Source organism: Chaetodon auriga, chromosome 8 (genome assembly GCF_051107435.1).
Source record: "Chaetodon auriga isolate fChaAug3 chromosome 8, fChaAug3.hap1, whole genome shotgun sequence".
Taxonomy (NCBI): Eukaryota; Metazoa; Chordata; class Actinopteri; order Chaetodontiformes; family Chaetodontidae; genus Chaetodon; species Chaetodon auriga.
In genome coordinates this window covers 13388547-13409869 of record NC_135081.1, presented here as the reverse complement: position 1 = coordinate 13409869, position 21323 = coordinate 13388547, and the positions used below count along the sequence as shown (strand labels likewise).

The window sequence follows — 21323 nt, the reverse complement described above, 5'->3', positions numbered from 1 at the left end:
GAGATTTGCGATGTTGCTTAAACTCGGCTTCAGCGAAGAACAAGGCAAGTAGAAGCAAGCCTGCCATTGGCTGACTGGTTCAGTGCTACCAGTATATGACTCTTGTGCTGGCACACTGCTAAAACAAAGTGTGGACATTGGTCTGGCCGTGTGAGATTAGAAGCAGCTTTAACTCAATCAGTGAAAAAATACACTCTTTTGGTATACAGATGCAGTATATGCAGCATGACAAAATAGGTTAGGGTTAGATGCTGCACTCACAGATGGAACTTGGCTGCTTTTTGCCACTCTTGATTGATTAGCAGTGTTAATAATTGAAATAAAAAAGGTTAAATATGTGAAAGTAATGTTCAATAAAGCGTATTTGATTAAATATATTTCATTGGATGACTTAAATGATAACATGTATGGTAAAGTCCTCCTGTCTTCAGGAATTCAGGTCAGGTTACACTACCCAATAAAGCTAGCAAAGCATGCGATCTGAATGTAATTAGATTTGTTTGTCTTTCAGTACTTAACACAAACTTGCATTAAATCTACTGTTGCTTGAAATTAACTACTACCCAGTTAACAAAGACCTGCTAAAAACACATTGAACTTAGCAACGTTTTGCAGAGACTTCCTTTCTCTGTCCTGTCTGATGAACAGTGAGCGTAATATAATGCCCTCACTGACAGAAAGCACAGAACCAGGACACAATGACATAACTTTGAGTCAAGGTTTTATGTTTACTGAGCTGGATTATCCAACTTTGACAATTATGGAAGTTGTTTCTCAAACTGTATTGTAATGAATGGCAGGAAAAAATGATGTCCAGCTAAACTGTTTACAGACATCAGCAGGGATAATGTGAAGGAGAGAAGCAATCTTGATTACTGGTTCAGATGTAAAACACTGGTGTCATGCCTAGTTGAAGGACATTCTCACCACCCTGCCAACAATAGGCTTGGGAATGGTCAGCTAGCTGTAATTAGCTATAATTACGACCCTCTAATCCTCTGTTTACCGTCTCCTTCGTCTGTCTTGACGGTGTTTCGCATTGCACAGTACCCCGCTCTCCCTCTCTGGCTCTTTCTTTCTTAAACATAACGTCCCTCGTCTCTCTATTTACCCACAGTGTCAACAGCAGTTACTATAGACGCTAACACGCCTCTAAATGTCTCTCACTTTTATCATAGAATGGCTCCTCAGTTGATCTGTGTCTTTGTGTGAGTCCTCTATCGCTTTTATAGAAGCCTCTCTGGTGCTTAGTTATGGTTCTTTCCTTCCTTTCCTTCCTTGAACCTTAGATTTTCTTTAAAGGCCATACTTGTTTGTTTTCTAAGCAGGGAAACTCTACAAGGAACCATCTTTTCACTCTTTGGCCTCTCAGCCTTCTGCCATTTTACTGAAACTCTCAAACTAAGCTGCAACTTCTCTTGTCAACAGGGTTGTAGAATAATTTAAATCATTTGCTTGCTCGGTGTAGCTCACTCTAAAAGGCATCATATACAGTAGGTTGTATAAAAGAGTCCTTTTGGCAAAATGAACCTGAACACTGAGGATGTATTTATAATCTTCATGGCTTTTTCAAAACCCTACCTGAAGAATATTTTATAATAGCACCTCAGTCTGATACTGTATGTCATTCATATGCAAACCAAAGATTGTCATAAGCTGTCTCTCGACCTTTTTGTCTTCCCTTCTCTCCTCCGTCTGCCGTCTGCAGCAGATGGATGGTTCAAACAGTCAGACAGACACAGACAGCAGACAGAAGGCTCTGTCTGGAAAATCACTTCTTGAAATGAATACCTGCGTGTCTTATCGTCACACAGTGTCTTTGTATGAATTTCAATCTTCAGATTGTGATGCCCTGAGATAGAAGCACAAACAGTACAGGCGGTACAGTAAATGCTACATATAATGTGTTTATACTGTATATTTTAATAAATCACTACCCAAAATACAGTAAAATTTCCTTTTGCCAGCAAATAGCTGGTTTGCATTATTTTGTAGTTGTTAGTTGAGTGTGTACAGAGAGGGGAACACGAGGAAACAAAAATATAACAAAGGTCTTGGGACGAATCCAGACCACTGCAATTATCCAGTCTCCACCTGAGCCACTGAACTGGCATCTGCTGTTAGAGCCTAGTGAGCAATTGAACCTTTCCCTCTGCTGTCCTAATACAGACATCAAAAAACTAGTCCCTGTTGTGTTAAGTTCGGATTGATTGATGTAAATATTACCCAGCAGCAGCTGAATTATGTAGCTACACTGGCTCATGGTCTCACTCCACTCTATAATCTTTATCCAAACCTTTTAAATGTACAAAAATGCAGAGTAATGATTCACGCTTCCTGCAGTCAGCACTCTCTTTTGCTGCTTTTCTTCATTTAGACACAAATGTCCAAACTCATCAGCATCTTCGGGGTCATTCAGTATTACTTTTGTAGACAGATTCAGGATTTATGATGCAGCATTAAGTGATAATTTAATTTAATGGATATGATACAGGGTAGGATGGCAAGATAAGCAGTTATGGTGTAACTGGTAGATAAATGAACCAACAGAAGTGTGTGTGTGTCTGTGTGTGTCTGTGTGTCTATTCTCACGGTTACTTTTAGGTGGGAGGTTTCATGTGTGAGCTTTCCCTTTAAAACTGTCTTTAAAAGTAAGAGTGAGTCAGTTTTTGAGTGATTTGTTTAGAGAGTAATTCCAAGAAGAGAAGGTTAGGAGAGATACTGGGGAAGAAAATACCACAGAATAAGAAGGAGGCTCTCAAGATGCTATTTTTACAGCATGTATTGTACATGTCTTTAGAGCCAGGTAAGAGCAGAGATTCAGGATACAGTATGTGCTGGAGCTTGGGCGGTTAACTAAGGTTCAGACTGTGTGTTTGTGTTTGTGTCACTGTACTGTATGTACAGATAATGCTCTCTGCCTATATGACACGTGTATGTGTGTGTTTTGTACAATAAAGACAACCTGAAACCTGCAGACTTGAGGTGTGGATTTATTGTGTTGTCAGTTTTGGCTGAGAAACCTGCACATCAAAAGTAAAAGCACAATGTATTCAATTAGCTTTTCAAATACCTCTTTTTTCTGTCTGGTTTTCTGGCTGTGGTCAGTCTGAATTCAAGTCACTCTGCCTTCTGTGCTCTCCTCCTTTAGCGGATCAGTTCGTGTGCCACACTGAGGCCATTGCAGATATCGTGATCCTGGTGGACGGCTCCTGGAGTATTGGTCGGCTCAACTTCCGGCTGGTCCGCATGTTCTTGGAAAACCTTGTCAATGCATTTGACGTTGGCATCGATAAGACGAGGATAGGTGGGTCCCAGCATCTTTCCTTCTTGAACAGATGGGTGCACCATGGGACCAATATGGTCTTCTGATGTCTGTGTAAATGTTTTAATTGCCTTAATACAGATATTTTTCTCATATCTGTCAGGAAATATTGTCATTTTTTTTAGCTTGCTCGAATAATACAAGCAAATGACAGATTGTATTTTTGTGTGTGTGATTCTAGGTCTGGCTCAGTACAGTGGTGATCCCAGGATAGAGTGGCATCTAAATACTTTCTCCACAAAAGATGCTGTCATTGATGCTGTGAAGAACCTGCCCTACAAAGGAGGAAACACTCTCACAGGTGCTGGATTCCACTCATAATACCCCTTTTTTATTTATAGTTGGTAAAAGTTTCACTTGTTAAAAATTTGTGAAAAATGCTAAAAAAGAATAAAAAATCCTGCTTCTACCATTATGTACTACTTCCCCATTCTTCTCCTGTTCCTGTTCTTTCGCACCTGCTTATCGTTATCCTTGAATCTACCCTGCTCCCTCTCCCTTTGTCTCCCTTCCTCATCCCTCCTCTTCCTCCTCTTTCTCCAGGCCTTGCATTGACTTATATTTTGGAGAATTGTTTCAAGCCTGAGTCTGGCTCACGGGTCGGTATACCCAAGATTGGGATCCTCATCACTGATGGCAAGTCCCAGGATGATGTCATACCACCTGCAGAGAGCCTGCGAGATGCTGGTGTTGAGCTGTTTGCTATTGGTGAGAATGGACACACACAAACACAGGAGAGTCCCATCTCTACCATTATGAGTTAAAAAAACCACACACACTTGTGCTATTGTGCTGTCATACATTGAGCATGTTTGTTAATGCTGGTGTTGTCTCTAAATGTTCTGCTAACAATCATACGTTTGCATTTACCTTGCCAGGTGTGAAGAATGCGGATGAGAACGAGCTGCACTCCATCGCCTCAGAGCCAGACAACACCCACGTCTACAACGTGGCTGACTTCAACATCATGAGCTCCATAGTGGAGGGACTGACCAGAACAGTGTGTGAACAAGTGGAGCAGCAAGACAAGGAGATCAAGCAAAGTAAGGAGACAATGGGACGGAGAGTGAGAGAGAGACTGTGCAGCGGCCATGCATACATAATAACTCAGATAAGCATTTTTATGTACTTGCATACAGAGTAGTAACTCCACTCTGCAATATCATCTATCCAAAGGAAGGGAAGTTTGTGGTCGCTAGTCCAGTCAACATTAAATGCCTGAATGAAAAAAATGTCACATTGAAATGAAAAGTTGAACGGTGGTGTGAATCAAGCCCTGTATATTTAGATAACGCTCGAGTGGAAAGAGATTTAACGCACAGTTTCTCAGCTGGGAGGGCGATGTCATATAGCAGCCAAATAGAAATGATATCCTGCTATAAAATGGTGATAGTTTTAGGACACATTGTCTCCTTTCTTCATCCTGCTCCTATTTCTCAGTCTTTTCTCTAATAAGCTTGCATCCCTGTGGATATAAAGATGCAGGATGGAAAAACAAGGAAGAGGGTATTTTCAAAGGGACACCATAAATCCAGTCAAATGTGTTTTGATTATATTTCAACACGATCTCCTCTTACTCTGATCCTCGATGCATGCGAGTTTCTCCACTTAAAAGTCCCTCACAGGGAGTAATTCATTGTAATCTGATGCAATCTTCCTTCCTTTCCACAGAGCAGACACCAGAGGTGATGGGGGCTCCACTTGACCTGGTGACATCAGAAGTGTCAGCCCGAAGCTTTCGGGTTTCATGGAGCCACGCCCCTGGAAACGTAGAGAAATACAGAGTGGTTTATTACCCTGCTCAGGGAGGAGAACCACAGGAGGTATGATACGTGTTTTATGCCAAGAACACCACTGCATTAACTGCACGAAAAGGTGTTTTTACCAAGTTTAATTAGGAATAGCTGAGGGAGTAAACAACCACTACAAACAAATTTATCACTGTCTAAAATATCCATATCGTTGCAAGCAGTGTCAATAGGAGTGCAGTGAGGTGGGCTCAGGCCAGGGTATGCTCTGTTCTCCATCATATTTACTACACCAGTGGGAGTCACTGTATGTGAGGTCACTGGTTTAAGGGCATGTGTATAAATTGAGCTCAGTTTTTCCCTGAGATGCTCACGGTATCATTCATCCATACCTCTCGCTCTCGTTCCTCCATTCATAACGACCCTGAACATCCATGCAGGTAATGAAGGCTCCCTAAAAATGATACTCGCACTGATCCAGGCACCTGCCTGATTTTTCCAGAACATTTGACCACAGAAACCATTAAATCTTTTGCTTAGCTGGGTTTACAGGGACCAGATGGTCTGGAGCCGCATGTGAGGGGACCTTTCCAGCTGGCTCAGCCTGGACCTAATCTGTATCACAACTGTCATCCATTCAGATCAGAATGAAAAAATATTATTTTGTTTTAGACGTTTGTGCTTTATCCCATTCAATAAATCGGTTGTGTTTTTCCCCTCCTCTACCATTCTCTTTCGATCTCTCTTTCCTGCCCTGCGTTCCTCTCTCATTCCACTCCTCCATTTGTCATTTTCATCTTCCCCCATTTATTGCCCCACTTTCCATTTTCCCTGCCATTCTTTGTCCCCCTACCCCTCCCTCCCTCATTCTTCTCTCATCCATTTCTGCACCCTATTTCCTTTTTTCTGTCCCTTCCATCCGTCTTTCACATCCACCCTCCCACTCGTGCTCCTGCACCCCAGGCGGTAGTGGACGGTAGTGAGACTTCAGTGGTGTTACAGCATCTCAGCTCTCTCACGGAGTACCAGCTGGCTGTGTTTGCTGTGTACGCAAACGAGGCAAGTGAAGCTCTGAGAGGATCAGAAACAACCCGTAAGTTTATTCTCGCACACACGCAGACATGTACTTACAAAAACCTCACGCCAGTGCTTCAGTCAGCATCACACAAGTTAATAACAATGGCTTGAATGTTTGACAGCCATGGAAGTCAGACATATTGGAAATAATTCAGTCATGATACAGGAAGATTAGGTTTTTGACACTTCCACTCAAGTGAAATCACACCTGTGTGTTGTGATATTATAACAGTTTGTAAAACCCAAACCCCATGGTCTGATTCCTCCTTGATTGAACTGTGTTTGTGTTTGTCTGTGTTTTGTGTGTGTGTGTGTGTGTGTGTATGTATGTATGTATATATAGTGGCCCTTCCCACTGTGACTGGCCTCCAGCTGTTTGATGTGACTCACAGCACCATGAAGGCAAGGTGGGACATTGTGGATGGAGTCTCTGGCTACATGCTGCTGTATGCACCGCTTACAGATGGTGGAGACTTGGACGAGAAGGAGGTATTGAAAGAAAGGAAAAGACAGAAAAAGAGAAAAAAAAGATGCATTGGACAGATAAAACCTCACTCAATTCATAGTTTTAAACAGCGATTTGGCAGCCGAGAGTCCAAAGTTTTATAATGGATGATGCATTTGTGCGTGTTTGTCCCCAGGTCAAGTTGTCAGATTCAGTGACAGAGGTGGAGCTGGATGGGTTGATCCCTCACACTGAATACACCGTCACTGTTTACGCCATGTATGGAGAGGAAGCCGGCGACCCTATAACAAACCAGGAAACTACATGTGAGTAATGCACATGCACACGTACATTTTTTTAAATTTTATTTTGTATTCAATTTTTCTCAAGGACCATACATATAAGAGCTGGTCCATAAAAGAAAAAATACGAAGCACTTAGGCACACAATATGGTGAAATTGAATGATAATTATTGTATGCATAAATCAGATTCCTGCCACATGTCCCCACTTCAGTCATTTGTCCAAAGCTGTTGTCACCCACTTAAATCCAGATTATATTTAATTTCCAGACAGTCCAACACTTCCTTCCATTTCTGCAGGATAAGATGAGTCCTTCCATCAATAAATTGTGTCCTGCTCTCCAGAGTCACAACCTCAGAGATCAGAGGTTTCCACATAGAAACAGGAGGGTCGTTCCTGACCCGCCTCACCATGATGACACATGCATATTTCATCCTCTACTCATTCTGAGCCTTTAACCCAACATTAACTTACATTTTTTTCTACATGTCCTCTCTCTCAAAGTCTAAACTGGTTCTGCCAGAACATACAGCACATCAAGCACTTGTCCTCTTCTCCTTCTCCCCTCAGTACCACTGAGTGCCCCCAGCAACCTCCAGTTCTCTGACATCACTCACAACTCCGCCCACATCAGCTGGGACCCCGCGCCCAGAGGAGTTAAAGGTTACCGCATCATGTGGGTCAAGACAGACGGACTAGTCACGGAGGAGGTGTGTGTGACACGCGCGACTTTTCTGTCTTCAAGGTGTAATTCTTAAGTGTAATTATACTTGACAGCATGTTTTTGTCAGTGTGCGGATAAGAAGAAAAGAGAAAAGTGAGCAAAGATGGAAGTATAGAGCAAAGAGGAGATTAATTGTGAGCATTGTTCTTCTTAGTGTGAAAAGGTCAGACTAGAATGATTATTGAGTGCTGATATAAATCATCTTGGAGAATGAACAGATATTGCAATTACTCAGGAGTTATGTGTATGCGTGTGTGCGTGCGTATGTGTGTGTGCACATAAACTCAAGTTGCACAGATATAGTAGAAATTAGTTCCTCTGTCCAGGTTCTAATTATTAACATAAAATAGAGAAAATCTTTGCAAGTAGCCCATTTCAGTGGATTGTTGGTGTTTTTTGCACAGACTCACTGTCAGTGTGGGTTTTTCTGTGGGTTTGTCATGTGTCTGTCTGTGTTGTGCAGGTGGAGGTGGGAGAAGGGAACTCCTACGACCTCAGTGATTTGACATCTCTGATGGAGTACTCAGTGGCCATATTTGCGCTGTACGACGAGGGCCAATCAGAGCCGCTCACAGACGGATTCACTACCAGTAAGAAACGGTTGCTTTTTGACTCCAAAGGGACGTTAGAAGATGCAGTAGTTCATTCGTTAGTTAGCTGACTCTTTGCAAACCCTGAATTCAAATGCTGTTATCAAGTACATTTGTTCATTTGTTCTTCTTTTCTATTACCGTCCAATTTGTCGTCCACATTGGTGTTATTCTGTTTTCCTATCACCATATCTGCCCAGGGCAACTTTGTCTCAATATCTTGAAAATAGTTGTATCAATCCCGTTAGAAGGCAAACTGTTTCTCTCTTAGTGCCAAACTGTGTTGAATTTTATTACTCCTACTGGTCCTTCTGCTATTTTGGCAGCCTGCCCATCTCATTTACACCTCGGCATAATAGCCCAGTCACATTAAAAGGTCATTTCGCTGTCCCGTACTATTCTGTCACACTAACAGTTATTGATTCGTAGGAATATCCCTTTAAGCAACAAGAAGTTGGACTCGAATGCTGAGTCAGCTGAAAGAAATGTATTTTTGGCAAGTAGCTATTAAACTACTCACTCTTAAGTGTTGATTTTTATTTATCTCTTGGCAAACTTTGTTCAGTGGAGCAGGTTTAAGAAAGGGAGCTTCATGAACTTACATGAATGTGTGAGAACTTTTTGAGAAGGTTTTCGAGTGGGGGGGGGGGGGGGGGGGGGTGCATGCATGATTAGAGTTCACACCAAAATGCTGTGCCCAAACGTGTTGTTTTAAGTTATGATAATTTCTCTACAAACAGTTAAAGCCTTGAAATAGGTTGGCGTCTACAGTCAGAAAAGCAGCAGTTTAATTTCAGGTCAGTGGTTGTACCAAAACTATGGTGATATGTCTTTTTACCATGCTACTGGTTGCATAGTGGTGCACAGGGTATGTGAACATGCAGCTAGGATGGATGCTCAGTTCTCTGCAGCTGCAGGTATTTGGGGAAACAAATTTTGGCTGAAAATTCAAACTAATGTTTGTATTAGCATTTGAAACAATCAGGATAAGTGTTGTAACACCACAACAGTAAGTGTTTCATGCAACATTTCCATGACATTTGCATCTTGCAGTTGCAGTGTCAGCCAAGCTGCCTTTGGTCAGCTCTCTGTCAGTTGTCCTGTAATGCAGGGCATTTGCTGCTTAGTGGCATCAAGAGGAAAAGCGGTGCAGAACACTGAGTAAATATATAAACTTGTGGGAAAGTGAACATTATTTAAAAATGTGCAGTATGCAAATGACAACTAAGGTAAAAGAAAAATAAAGATAAAATGCAATAATGTAAACTCTCTCTCTCTCTGTCTCTGTCTCTGTCTCTCTCTCTCTCTCTATCTCTATCTCTCTCTCTCTCTCTCTCTGCTTCGTAGCTCCAGTTCCTGGTCCTTTGAATCTGCGCTCCAGTGATGTTAGCACAGACAATTTCCAGGTCAGCTGGGATCATTCAGCCAATGATATCGTCCTCTACAGGCTCTCCTGGGCACCGTTTGCAGGCGGAGATACGAAGGAGGTCAGTACCAATAAAATACAGTGTGTAAAGGTTTTTGTGTTGGACGCAGTTTTCTTGAAGATGTTTGTTTCACCAAAAGGAAGTGAAATGTGACAGTGAAGAGAGATCATCATAGATCATGTTGGCTACACTATAGACATGAAACAAGAAACATGACAAATAATACACCTATTTATAATTTACACCCAAAGATGAATAACCTCTGTGGATTCTGGATTGTTTTCATTTAGCCAGGGGCCCACTTATTATCTCTGTCTCCAAAAGAAGAAGTGGCTGGACTCCATGTGCCCAGATACACTCTATAGACCTGCATATAAGCTTAACTACACTAGTGGTAGCTGGTAAAACCCCTGGCATGGCTGAGTATAAATAAAGGCTGAATAAATCTAGAAATTAATGGCTTGGGTGTTTTATTACCATGATCTGGGGTTTAGAGACAGCTGGGCGGCAGCGATAGAGCCCTGGGGTCTGTGAGAGTGTGTGTGCGTCTGTGTGGATGTGTATTACTCACATTGTGGGGACATGAATCTGTTGACACAGTCACTTTGCGTGGACTCGCTTTCCTTATTGGGACAAAATGTAAGCCTCGATAGCGTAAATCATTTAGTATTTGGGTGAAGAAGGGTTAGGCAAGTAGTGGTTATGGTTAGGGTCAGTCTCCAGGAAATGAATGTAAGTCTCAGTAATGTCCCCAAAAGTGATGGAAACATGACTCTGTGTGTGTGTGTGTTTTGCTGAGAGTCATCAGAGCTGAAAATAACACTCTGGGGAGTTGGAGAGGTGGGCTGGTAATTCCGCCAGCATAGAAAAAGGGATACATGCAGCTTTTCTCTGTCTTTCACCCACATACTCTGCACGTCTACACACACACACACATTTACATGTTCGACCGACTGCTCTGTATTGTTAGATCTGAGAAGAGATCAAACATAATACAATTAAACAGGCACACAGACACAGATACACAAAGATAGGGGAAGATAGCCCGGATTAAAACTTGATATCATAATGTAGAGATCCATGAGGGGGGTAAATTAGATCACTGTCCATCCTTTTTGTGTGTCCTGCTGTTTTGTTTGGATTCCTGATACCTTTTCCAAAGCAGGTCTTCGGTCTTTCTGTGCTCTTTGTTAATCAGTAAAATAAACGATTGACTTCACTCTTCAATCAGGCAAATACCACACAGTGTGATGCTATGAAATATGGAAATATATCCGAATAAGTGCAAGAAAAATCGCAAAGAGAAGAGAGAGAATGAAGCGCTAAAGATGCACTTGCTCCGATGCTGAATGCTCAAATGGTCGGCCCCGCTGGTGAAATTTGCATCTAACTGTGCCTCAAAGGGCTCTGCAAAGAAACAAATTCCTGCACATAATATGGTTATTGAGTCATCTACAGTAAATTCCAATTTCAGTGTTGCTCTCCGTGGATGCAAGCTGTACTTCTGATGACCTCTTTGTATTACCTTGGGGTCTGATTTGTTTCTGTGTCGTACAAATTATAGTGGTCGTTTGGAGTTCTGCAGCAGTAGTTGATCCAACTGGCTTTGCTGTAGTATTCAGGGCAAACCACTCATTTCTGAATTAGCAATGCTGTGACGATCGTCTCTGACCGAGGCCTTATACAAATATAATTGTTATTGTTGACGATGATTAAATTCATTTCTACAATTCATAACTGATTTAACACAGTTATATAACTAATCCTCATCTAGTTTGTTTATATAGACACCATCTTTTTAAAATACTCACCACCATTTCCTGCTGTTTTCATGACTCAAGTTACGAGCACTGAGGCAATTTCTTATTTTATGTTTTTAGCAGCTTTCTCTACTAAAACTCGGTGATGACCTTGGATTTGAATGTCTGGTGTTGCACTTAGGGTATAAATAATCTTGTCAGACTGTTGGTTAGTGCCCAACATTTTATCACATCTTGAGTGGAACTTAGGAAACTGTTCGTGTTTATTTTCTTTGAACAAATATAGTAACAACAGAAGGTTAACCTAAAATGTTCAGAGAACATTATGAAACACAACATGACAAAATGTCGTTAGAAATGGAAAGCAGTTCTTTTGCTTGTTTTTATACTTTTTCAGGTCATATGAGACTAAGACTTGTGTGTGTATGTGTGTGTGTTTCTCTTCTGTAGGTGGTCTTGAGTGGAAGTGATAACAGGTACATCTTGAGCGGTCTGAGTCCGTCAACTGAGTACGAAGTTATGTTGATGGCCGTGTTCAAAGATGAGTCAGAGAGCGACACTGTCTCGGTTATAGAGACCACATGTAAGTGACTCTGGACTGTTTGGCTGGCAACAAGCACGGCTGTTGTTACTAACTCAGTTGCAGTGTTTTGATTGATCTAATCAAAAGAAAACTTGACAAAAGTCAGAATCTAAAAACTTTTACAGAGATGAACAAGTAATTTAAGATCTCTTTGGTTGCACTGATGTGAAATTAGCCTGAGACCTGACTGACCCTCTCCACCAAAGTGCCAATGTCTGCTGAGAGTAACAGGCTGGTCCAATCACATACGCCTTTTAGGATCATAAAATTAGCATCTCTGAGTTCAAAGCGCAGCTCTGCGTGAGCCGATTTGCATTGATTTGTTTGTCACAACTTATCTCAGAAGAACAAAATCTATTTTCCCATCAATTGTTTGCTATGTATTTCTGTCTAATTACCCCAGCTATTGATACAGAGTTGTTGATGAGAGTTTCTATCCAATTATCTGATTAATGCATTCTGTATTTCCCCAGTGGCTGAGACAACAACGATTGCTGCCACGACCACAGGTAAGAAGTGTTCAAATTGCTTTTGTGTAGCATCACACTCTCAATATTGCACATGTTAACAGTTTACTAGCTGAATTTAGTCTTTATGCTAAATGAATGTAAAGCATCCTGTCTTGATACTGTCATTGTATCATAAACTTCAGCTTTAACTTTGTCTATTTTAACTCCACATAACCCAGAGAGTCTCTCTCTTTCTCTCTCTCTCTCTCTCTCTCACACACACACAGACACAGATAATATGAATATGACGTCAGGGTTGAGGTTAGTCATTTTGAAAACAGAGCTCAGTATGACCGCAACAGGATTGGTTTGACTGTTTGTCAATGAGGACAAACAGCCAGTGATTTGGGTTCCCAGCCGGTGAAGTCAGGAGAGATCAGAGTGAACAGACAAGAAAAAAAAAAAAGATGTGTTTTGAGCCTGGATTGAAAGTATCAACAGAGCTCACCTCCTGCATGAGCAGTGGTAGATTATTCCACAGAAGTGGAACTCAGTGGGCAAAGGCTCAACCCCCGAAAGAGTTCTTTTTAAGTGGAGAAATAGTTAAGTAACTGGCATCAAGGGAAATTAAAGGACGTGATGGAGTATATGGAAAAATAAGGCTGAGATAGACGAGGGACCACGACCATTTATAGGTAAGATTTAGAAGGATTTTAGAGGATTTTGAAGTCCGCTCTTGCGTGAACCGGTAGCCGGTGCAGAGACATCAGTACTTGTGTTGTATGATCCAAAAGGACTCTGACAAGCAAAGCACTAAGCTGAAAAGATGTGATCAGATTAAAACTGTGCCATCAAATGTATTTATCCGTAATGTTAGTAACGTTAAAACCCTTAAGAGTGTTTCTTTTACTTGCATGTGTCCAGGTGGCCGCAGACTAAGTTCAAGCGGTACTTGATTTAAAAAAACTATCCTGGCAGGAAGACTGGCCAAATTTAAATCACGAGTCAAGCCAAAGCATCTGTCTAGAAAGTCTACAGCCATTGAAATGTGAAAAGCTCTACGAGTTGCCAGTGCATGCAGATGTTGCCAGAGTGCAACCACAGTTCTAGCAAGTTCCTGTAGCAGAGTCTTGGTCTTTGTTGCTCATTTAGTTTCAGGAAGCAAAACCAGATTTATTGAGCGTTTAGAAAAGCTCCAGTCTGTTCTGACTGAGGTTGATGTATGCAAAACTGAAACAGCAGGATGCACCTCATGAAAAATGTTTGGAAGATCTTTTTATAAGTGTGTTTACCAAGTTGGCTTCACCCAGAGACTGTAGTTCAAACTTCATTATCTCAGAGGCGACCCGCAGGCCATCTGGATTGTGTTTTGTATGAGGAGCAGGCTACAGCTAATCGAGTCAGAGAAGTTTCTCCACTCAGGCCTCTCAAAGCTTAAAAAAGTAACACGTCTCCTTTGCTTAAGTCCCTGCTCGCTATCCTTAAACTTTAAAACAGCACATCTGCTTTGTTTAAAACTTTTAAGTGCTCCTGTGAAAATCACAACTCGCGGTTTCACACGAGTGGCCAACTGAAAGACTGAATTGCCTCCGCTTTTAAAAACCAAGGCAGAATGATTTTCGTCCACTTGGGATGGCATAGACTTTTGAACGTGCCTGTTGGTTTAAAGCCATTATCAAGGCTGATTAAACGAAAGACAAACAAAAACACTTTGCTTTGTAATGTCCCACATTTTACTGCAGCTTCATCATCCAGCACATCACAGCTGTCAGAGCATGTTGGCGCTTTGACAGTAGCCGTTATGATTTTATTTTAGCATACTGGCGTTTTGACTGACATTCTTCTGATCCACCATTTACCCAACCCCTTCAAAAGAGTGAACAAAACTAGCTTAAGCCAAGATTTTGTGTCATGAATCCCACAGTAACACGGTAACTGTTGTCTGTGATGTGGTGTGACAGTGCTGCGTCAGGCTGTGAGAAACCTTCAGCTGAGTGACGAGACCACCCAGAGCTTAGAGGCATCATGGGAGATGGACGACCCCAACGTGCAGAGCTACAGGGTCACATACGCCAGCCTCAGGGGCGACCACGAAGAGGAGTCTGTGAGTTGATCAAGTTGTTCAAATTCCTCTCTTTTCTGTTTTTTGAGATCCTTATTGCATGCCTATAGTTTCCAAAGCCTCCCTCTTTGTCGTCCTCTGCCACTCCGGCCATTGTAGCTCTCAAACACGAGTTGTGAACACGGATCACATTGAATAGACAAAACTAGAGTTGTGTTTGGAGGAAGGTCCTTGTTATTTTATACCTCCAGCCAACTGGATGGCATTGCAGCGGTCAGTGTCGGGTCATCTGCTCCAATCAAAAAACTGATTACACTTTTAGTCCCGGTCCACTCGGCCTCTTCTGCCTGATTCCTCTATCTATGGTAAGAGCCCTTGAGCTCAGTGCCATGTGCTGACCCTGATCACTGATGTGCACACACACACACACACACACACACACACACACACACACACACACACACACACACTCTGCCTCCCCTTTCCCCTCGATCTGTCCCTCTGTCTCTCTGTTTTTCTCTGTTTTCCCCTCCCTCCTGTCTTTTCTCTCGCTGCCTCCCCTTACTTTCCTCCCCTCGCCCTCCCCTCCTGTTTTAATTTCCCAATGTGGTGTCAGAGCCGTAGAAGATGGAGAGGCCAGGCCAAGCCAGAAGACATTCCATTATCTTTTCAGCAGCCATTTACCTCACTGGGAGCAGAGATGGAGGGCAGCAGAGAAAAGAGCAAAAGAAACAAAGAGAGGTGGAAAAAGAAACAACAGCTAAACAAAATGGGAGAAAGGCTTAAAGCTGTCCGCTGGCTGATAGATAAGGGTTGTCTCAGGTCGCGCCTCTTTCTCAAAGTTTGGTGTTTTGATGCGAATGTGTGTGAAAGACAGATACAGGACAAAAGAGACACCGTGGACGAGTCTGTGTGTTTCGTGAGGTCATGGGTGGATGTGTTTGTGTACAAAAAAGACTGTGTGTGTGTGTGTATGTGTGTGTGTGTGTGTGTGTGTGTGTGTGTGTGTGTGTGTGTGTGTGTGTGTGTGTGTGTGTGTGAACCGCCGCCTTCCTGCACTGATGCTGGCAGGTGTTTCAGCACCACAGTCAGAGCGGACAGCTCCTCCCGTCTTATTGGCTGTGACATTACCTGGCCTTCCCTGAATGCTTCCCCCCCCCCCCCCCCCCCTCTCTCTCTCACTCTCTCTCTCTCCCCCTCTCTCATGCTGATTTGGCTGAGGATCAGTGCTCTTAGCACAGTAAAGACAAGTTAATCTCTTTGCTGTTGTTTATGTTAGTAAACAATAATAAGTCTTATTTTGGCAAGCAGACACTTTAAGAACTGACAGAGGAACGTTAGAAGCCTTTCTGACGTGCATACCAAATAATATTTTGGTTTACAAATCACAACGTTCATTACTTATGGAGCAGGAGTTTGCATGAGAGTGAAAGTTTCCAGTTTCACGGTTACAAGTTTTTATTTACAATCAGAAATTCATTGCAAATATCTTTAGTTAGTTGACAAACTGTGCTTCACTCCACTTGCTCGTTCTGGAGTTTTCAGTCAAACAAAACAAAGCTCAGTGTTGAAGCTAAGACTACAATTTCTCAAAATTCTCAGAATAATGGACGTTTGGACATGTACAGTTCCCTGACAACTGAGCAACCTTAATCTGCTAACAGGTGGTTGAAAGCAGCAGAGCAAACTAGAAAGTTTTGTCAACTGCTGTTTCCAAGGTTGGGAATGAATTGTAAAAATCACCTGTTGCAAGTATCCTGTTGGATATCATCTGGTTTTATCCAGGTTATAAAATGATAACATGAGGTTTATCAGGGGTCTTTTTTTGTTTCCTCACTGTGCCAAATTTTGGTTTTTGTACGGCAGTAGACTTTTTTTATTTTTGTTCATATGAAGGAATACCTTTTGAACTTCAACAAAAAACAAAGATGAAGAGAAAGAACAAACTTTAACACTGATAATAAAAACATTCTGCAGCAGTAATGGGTTTTTCTGGGCTCTTTTCTGCCTCTCCATTGGCCTCGACTGACTTTATTGACCAGACTGAAGTGAGCAGAATTCTTGAGCAGTTGTGGTTCAAATCCCTTTTGGTGAACGCTGCATTTTGCAAGAACTTTCTGTTTTACCAAATAAAAGAGAAGAGCGACAGATTCTGTATGTACTCTGCTGTATGGTGCATGTGTTTTTGCATGTGTTTGTGTATGTATGTGTGGGCGTGCATGCATGCGTGTGTGGGTCTGATTTGTATATCTCTTGTCTTTTTGCCTCTGGGCAGGTTAGTCATAAGTGAGCAGAAGCCATTGCTGCTTTAAAACTCCCTGTGGTCTCTTACTCCTTCAAATGTGCCTTGAATATGTGTGTGTGTGTGTGTGTGTGTGTGTGTGTGTGTGTGTGTGTGTGTGTGTGTGTGTGTAGGTGTTGCTTCCTGGTGGTCAGAGGAGAGCAGTGATCGAGCCTTTGCTAGCAGACACCCAGTACAGAGTGACAGTCTCACCTGTGTACACCGACGGACAAGACGGCCTCAGCGTCTCTGCTCTGGGTGCCACATGTAGGTGCCACAGCCTTAAAGGCTCCCTGCACACACGCACAAGCATCTGCACACACACACACTTTTCCACTGAATTATTAACCATCGGGGTCAACTCTCGGTTTCTCAATTTTCATTATGCAAAGATGCATCTCCCAGTTTAGGGGGAACACATCCGACAAAACTGAAAGCTAATGAAAATGGATTTAATTGCAGCGAGCAAAACGTTCATTTGCATTGCATTAACTTCGTGTTCATTTAGGTTCCTGAAGGAGAATGTAGATTTAAGTGATGACAAATACTGATGCGTTCTTAATTGTCTTAATGAAGGCCGTTCATAATTACAGCAGCTCCTCTCATTAATGAGCGGATTAAATTATTTTGCTCGGCTCTAATTGATTTTCTCAACCATTCTCTTGATTACTTCTTATGAGCGGTAGTGATTGTCTCCTTGTTGTACAGAGAATTGAAATGTCAGATGAAATATGTCATCTTTTTAGATGAAGGCTCTCAGCTTGGAAAGCCGCATAGTGATAAATCAGATCCCAGGCATACTTGATGTACAGTGAGACATGATTTTCTATTTTTTCAGGCTCTGTAGGAATTTACAGCCTTGTGATAACTCAAATTCAACCAATCCTGCCACTGTTTGGAAAAAGAAACTCCAGTTTTGCAGTGTTTCCATAATTTATTTTTTCACTATTTATTGAAAAAGGATCTAATTAAATCATATATCAACAAACTAGAGAGTGCTGTCCTTAGTCTAGATTCTAAACATCAACAAGGACCATAATTCATTTTAAGGCTGGGCCTCAAAAATCAATACTTTTATGGCACTGCAATGATTACTTGACAGAAAATTAATAGTCTGCATCTATTTTGATAATAGATTAATTGTTAAAATGATTTTAAAACCGAAATTGACAAATATTTTCTGGTTTCAGCCTCTTACTTGTAAAGGCTCTCTGCTTGTCTTTGATTATCTTTGGGCTTTGAACTTCTGAACAGACAAAATAAGGAATTTGAAATGTCACCTTGGATTGTCCATTTTTCACTTCTTTATGAGATTTTATAGACTCAAAACTATTAATTGATTAATCAAAAGAACAATCAGCAGATTAAGTACTTGCAATAATGATTCGTTTCAGCCCAGCTCTCAGCTTCTGTACTGATTTGAGACTGTTAAAAAAAAGTTTCTGTTGAATAACAATTTTATATTCTTTAAAAGCGAGGTATTGAAAAAGATGTGTACTGTCTCAACACCAGCATAAAACTTTCAGATGATTCAGTTTCCATCCAGTCAGCCGATCTCCATGTAATTTGATTCATTCTCCACAACCGTCACTTCCCAATGTTTTGCCATTACATTTTTGAGGTTTCCCTTTGGAGTTTTTGACCTCTCCATATACCTGTTGCGTATCCAGTAGGATGCAGTCATGATACGCCGTCCTGCCAGTGGTGTCACACGATTCCACTAATCAACAGGAGGCCGTAAGATGCAAAGATATGCTGCAATGTGGCAACAAAGGCAGCGAAGAAGAACACTGCAAGCCAGTAAACATGGATGTAAACAATGCAGGATTGACTCAAGGAAATACTTGAAACATCAGCTTCACAAATGTTTTATGAGAAAGGAAATGCACTCGGCATGTTTGCTAGACCTCAAGGATTCACGCAGTGTGTTTTAGTGAGTAACACTGTAACACTTTCAACACAACTTTTGTTTGTTTACAAGAAAGCTCCACAGGGCCCCTCTTCCCTTGGGGGGAAATTAAAATTTTTCACTCCGTTGTTATTGTTATACAACATACACACACACACAGGCCAGAAATACACACATGCACACACAGGACTCATACACTTGCAGTTATTAGGAGAGACGTTAGAGTGATGGGGCTGCCACAAAGTCAGGCATCCTGACCAGTTAAGGGTTCAGGGCCTCGCTCAAGGGCACCTCGGGAGTGCCCAGGAGGTGAACTGGTACCTCTTCAGTGCTCCAGTCCAAACTGGACTTGAACTACCCTCCGGCAGTTCCCAAGCCAAGCCCCTACAGACTGAGCCGGTGCTGGCCCAATTTAAGTCAAGTTGTGATTTTGTCTGTCTTGGCAGTGCCCCTCTCGTCTCCTGGAAACCTGCGTGTGTCAGAAGAATGGTACAACCGCTTCAGGGTCACCTGGGACCCACCTGCATCTCCTACAGTGGGTTACAGGATTGTCTACCAGCCCATCTACGGTGCGCACGCACACACACACTCACAGGCAGACACTAACACTAATTCTAACATTATTAGGCCCTTTGAGAACAAAAGTGAAGGTTTGCCTCAGTCTTTTTTGGTTTTTGTGTTTCCATTGCAGGGCACAAGTACTCCTTCATGAATACTCACACACACACGCACGTTGAAGCACTGTTAGACAAGTTTTGGTTGTCAAGCAAGTGTGTGTGCTTTGCCTTGGGACACGGGCTCGTCCAAACATACTAATCCGCTTGTTATGGGAGGACCCAACAGTAACAAAAGACACAGAGTCGCTGAAAAACAAACTGCTCTCAGGTTGTTTTGCCTTTCCTGATGGTAACTTCTTTTTAACAGGAAGCTTCAGGCTTCAAGGAAAACGTCAGCGATCCAGAGCTGAAATAAAACATTACCCTTCCTTGTTTATTTATTGTCTTGAAGCATCATCAAAAGCCCATTTTCACTGTTCTGCTGCTTCTCTATGGCTAATTATTTCATCCTTCCAAGACAAGGCTCCAGTCTTTAAAGTTTCCGTGCCTGTTTTGAGTCATCTAAACACAATTACTGTGTCTCTGACGACCCAGCTTCAAGCAGACAGGGTGCATTAATCTGATTTTGGGAAATAAAATTTCATCAGTCTGCTGTTTTCATTGTGAGAATCTTGGTACGTGGATGGAAGAACAGAGCCTGTGTGTGTAAATGCCTTCACACACACACACACACACACACACACACACACACACACACACACACACACACACACACACAGATATAGCTACAGTATGTTTAATGTAAACTAAGAGCCACTTAATGTAGCAAATAGGTGAAATGCATACACACCTCCACACACACACACGCATGCAGACACAACATACTCAAATAAACACTTAGTCTGTTTGCTGTTAAGCACTGTGTCAGTGGGTGGTGTGTTATAAACATAATTGCTGCTCCTCCTTTATTTATCTATTTTTTTCCTTCCTGTACTAGTTTTGTGTCTTTCTTTCAAAAATGACATTTGTTATTGTTATATCTTTGTTGTGTTTTAGTGGCCTAGAGGAGCATATGTGTGTGGATTTGTGTGTTTGTGTTTGCCAATGTATTGTGTATTACTTGTATGTTGTGGGACCTCAATCTGTTTACACAGTCACATTGTGGGGACTCATCTTCCTTATGGGGACAAAATGCAGGTCCCCATAATGTAAATCATTACGTTTTGGGGTGAATAGTTCGGTTAAGGTTAGGGTTAGGTTAGTCAAGTAGTAGTTATGGTTATGGTTTGGGCAAGTCACCAGGAAATGTGTGTGTGTCAGTAATCTTGGATCTTCGTTTAGTACAGCCAAATCACGGGTGGAAACACTACTATTCTACTATGCTACTATGTTGCTCATACTGTCCTTTTCGCACCGCCCAGGAGTGCATCCACAGCCATTTTTTCTTTCTTTCTTTCTTTCTTTTTTTTTTTGCCGCTGTATAACTCTGCTTACATCACATGATGCTGCATAATTGCTTCATCCGCCTCCCTGATGACATCTGAACTTGTGCCGTGATTGGTCGGAATCACCCAACCAAGACCAAGAGTTTATGGCACTGTGATCGTGAGATCTCACGTGGTGACCATCGTCAAAGACAGAAATACTGTGTAGTCTGATCCCAGCATGAGAGGGACCTGAAAAAACATGGTGGCCACAGGGGATATTTGGTGGCCACAGAGTAAGTTTTTGTGGCCACGCTTTGTGTTAGAAGACTGTGGCTCAAGCTGCGTCTTCCATACTAAACATCCTCACCAGTTCATGATCCATGTAGAAAGCATGAACACAGAGAAAGAACATTGTTCTTTTTTTGCAGTGGAAAGCTAGTTAGAGTATTATAAGGAAAAATGGAGGATCAGACTCTTAAGTCAGAACACCCATTTTGGCTGAATGGCTTTCATACTTATTATTGTATTAGTACATACAATAAGCTTCGGAGAAAAAAGCTTTTAGCATGATAACAATTTATTTGGAAAACGTGAAGCTATTTCTGGAGCTAACCCACTAGTCTCATATCTAAATGGGATTAAGATGTTTTTGCAAA

The 21323-nt window shown here is 41.9% G+C and overlaps 1 protein-coding gene across 3 annotated transcripts in view; it reads left to right on the top strand.

Annotated features, from left to right (window-relative positions):
• col14a1a (collagen, type XIV, alpha 1a) overlaps positions 1 to 21323 on the top strand; it is a 128990-nt gene that overhangs the window by 35582 nt on the left and 72085 nt on the right. For all 3 annotated transcript variants that reach the window (XM_076736635.1, XM_076736632.1, XM_076736633.1), the window contains exons 6-21: positions 3152 to 3307; positions 3507 to 3626; positions 3869 to 4033; positions 4204 to 4368; positions 4997 to 5148; positions 6037 to 6166; positions 6494 to 6639; positions 6792 to 6921; positions 7469 to 7608; positions 8086 to 8212; positions 9560 to 9699; positions 11850 to 11982; positions 12456 to 12491; positions 14393 to 14535; positions 16909 to 17041; positions 19130 to 19252. In XM_076736635.1, coding sequence (XP_076592750.1) covers positions 3152 to 3307; positions 3507 to 3626; positions 3869 to 4033; positions 4204 to 4368; positions 4997 to 5148; positions 6037 to 6166; positions 6494 to 6639; positions 6792 to 6921; positions 7469 to 7608; positions 8086 to 8212; positions 9560 to 9699; positions 11850 to 11982; positions 12456 to 12491; positions 14393 to 14535; positions 16909 to 17041; positions 19130 to 19252 — 2139 coding nt within the window. The remainder of the gene's footprint in view (positions 1 to 3151; positions 3308 to 3506; positions 3627 to 3868; positions 4034 to 4203; positions 4369 to 4996; positions 5149 to 6036; positions 6167 to 6493; positions 6640 to 6791; positions 6922 to 7468; positions 7609 to 8085; positions 8213 to 9559; positions 9700 to 11849; positions 11983 to 12455; positions 12492 to 14392; positions 14536 to 16908; positions 17042 to 19129; positions 19253 to 21323) is intronic.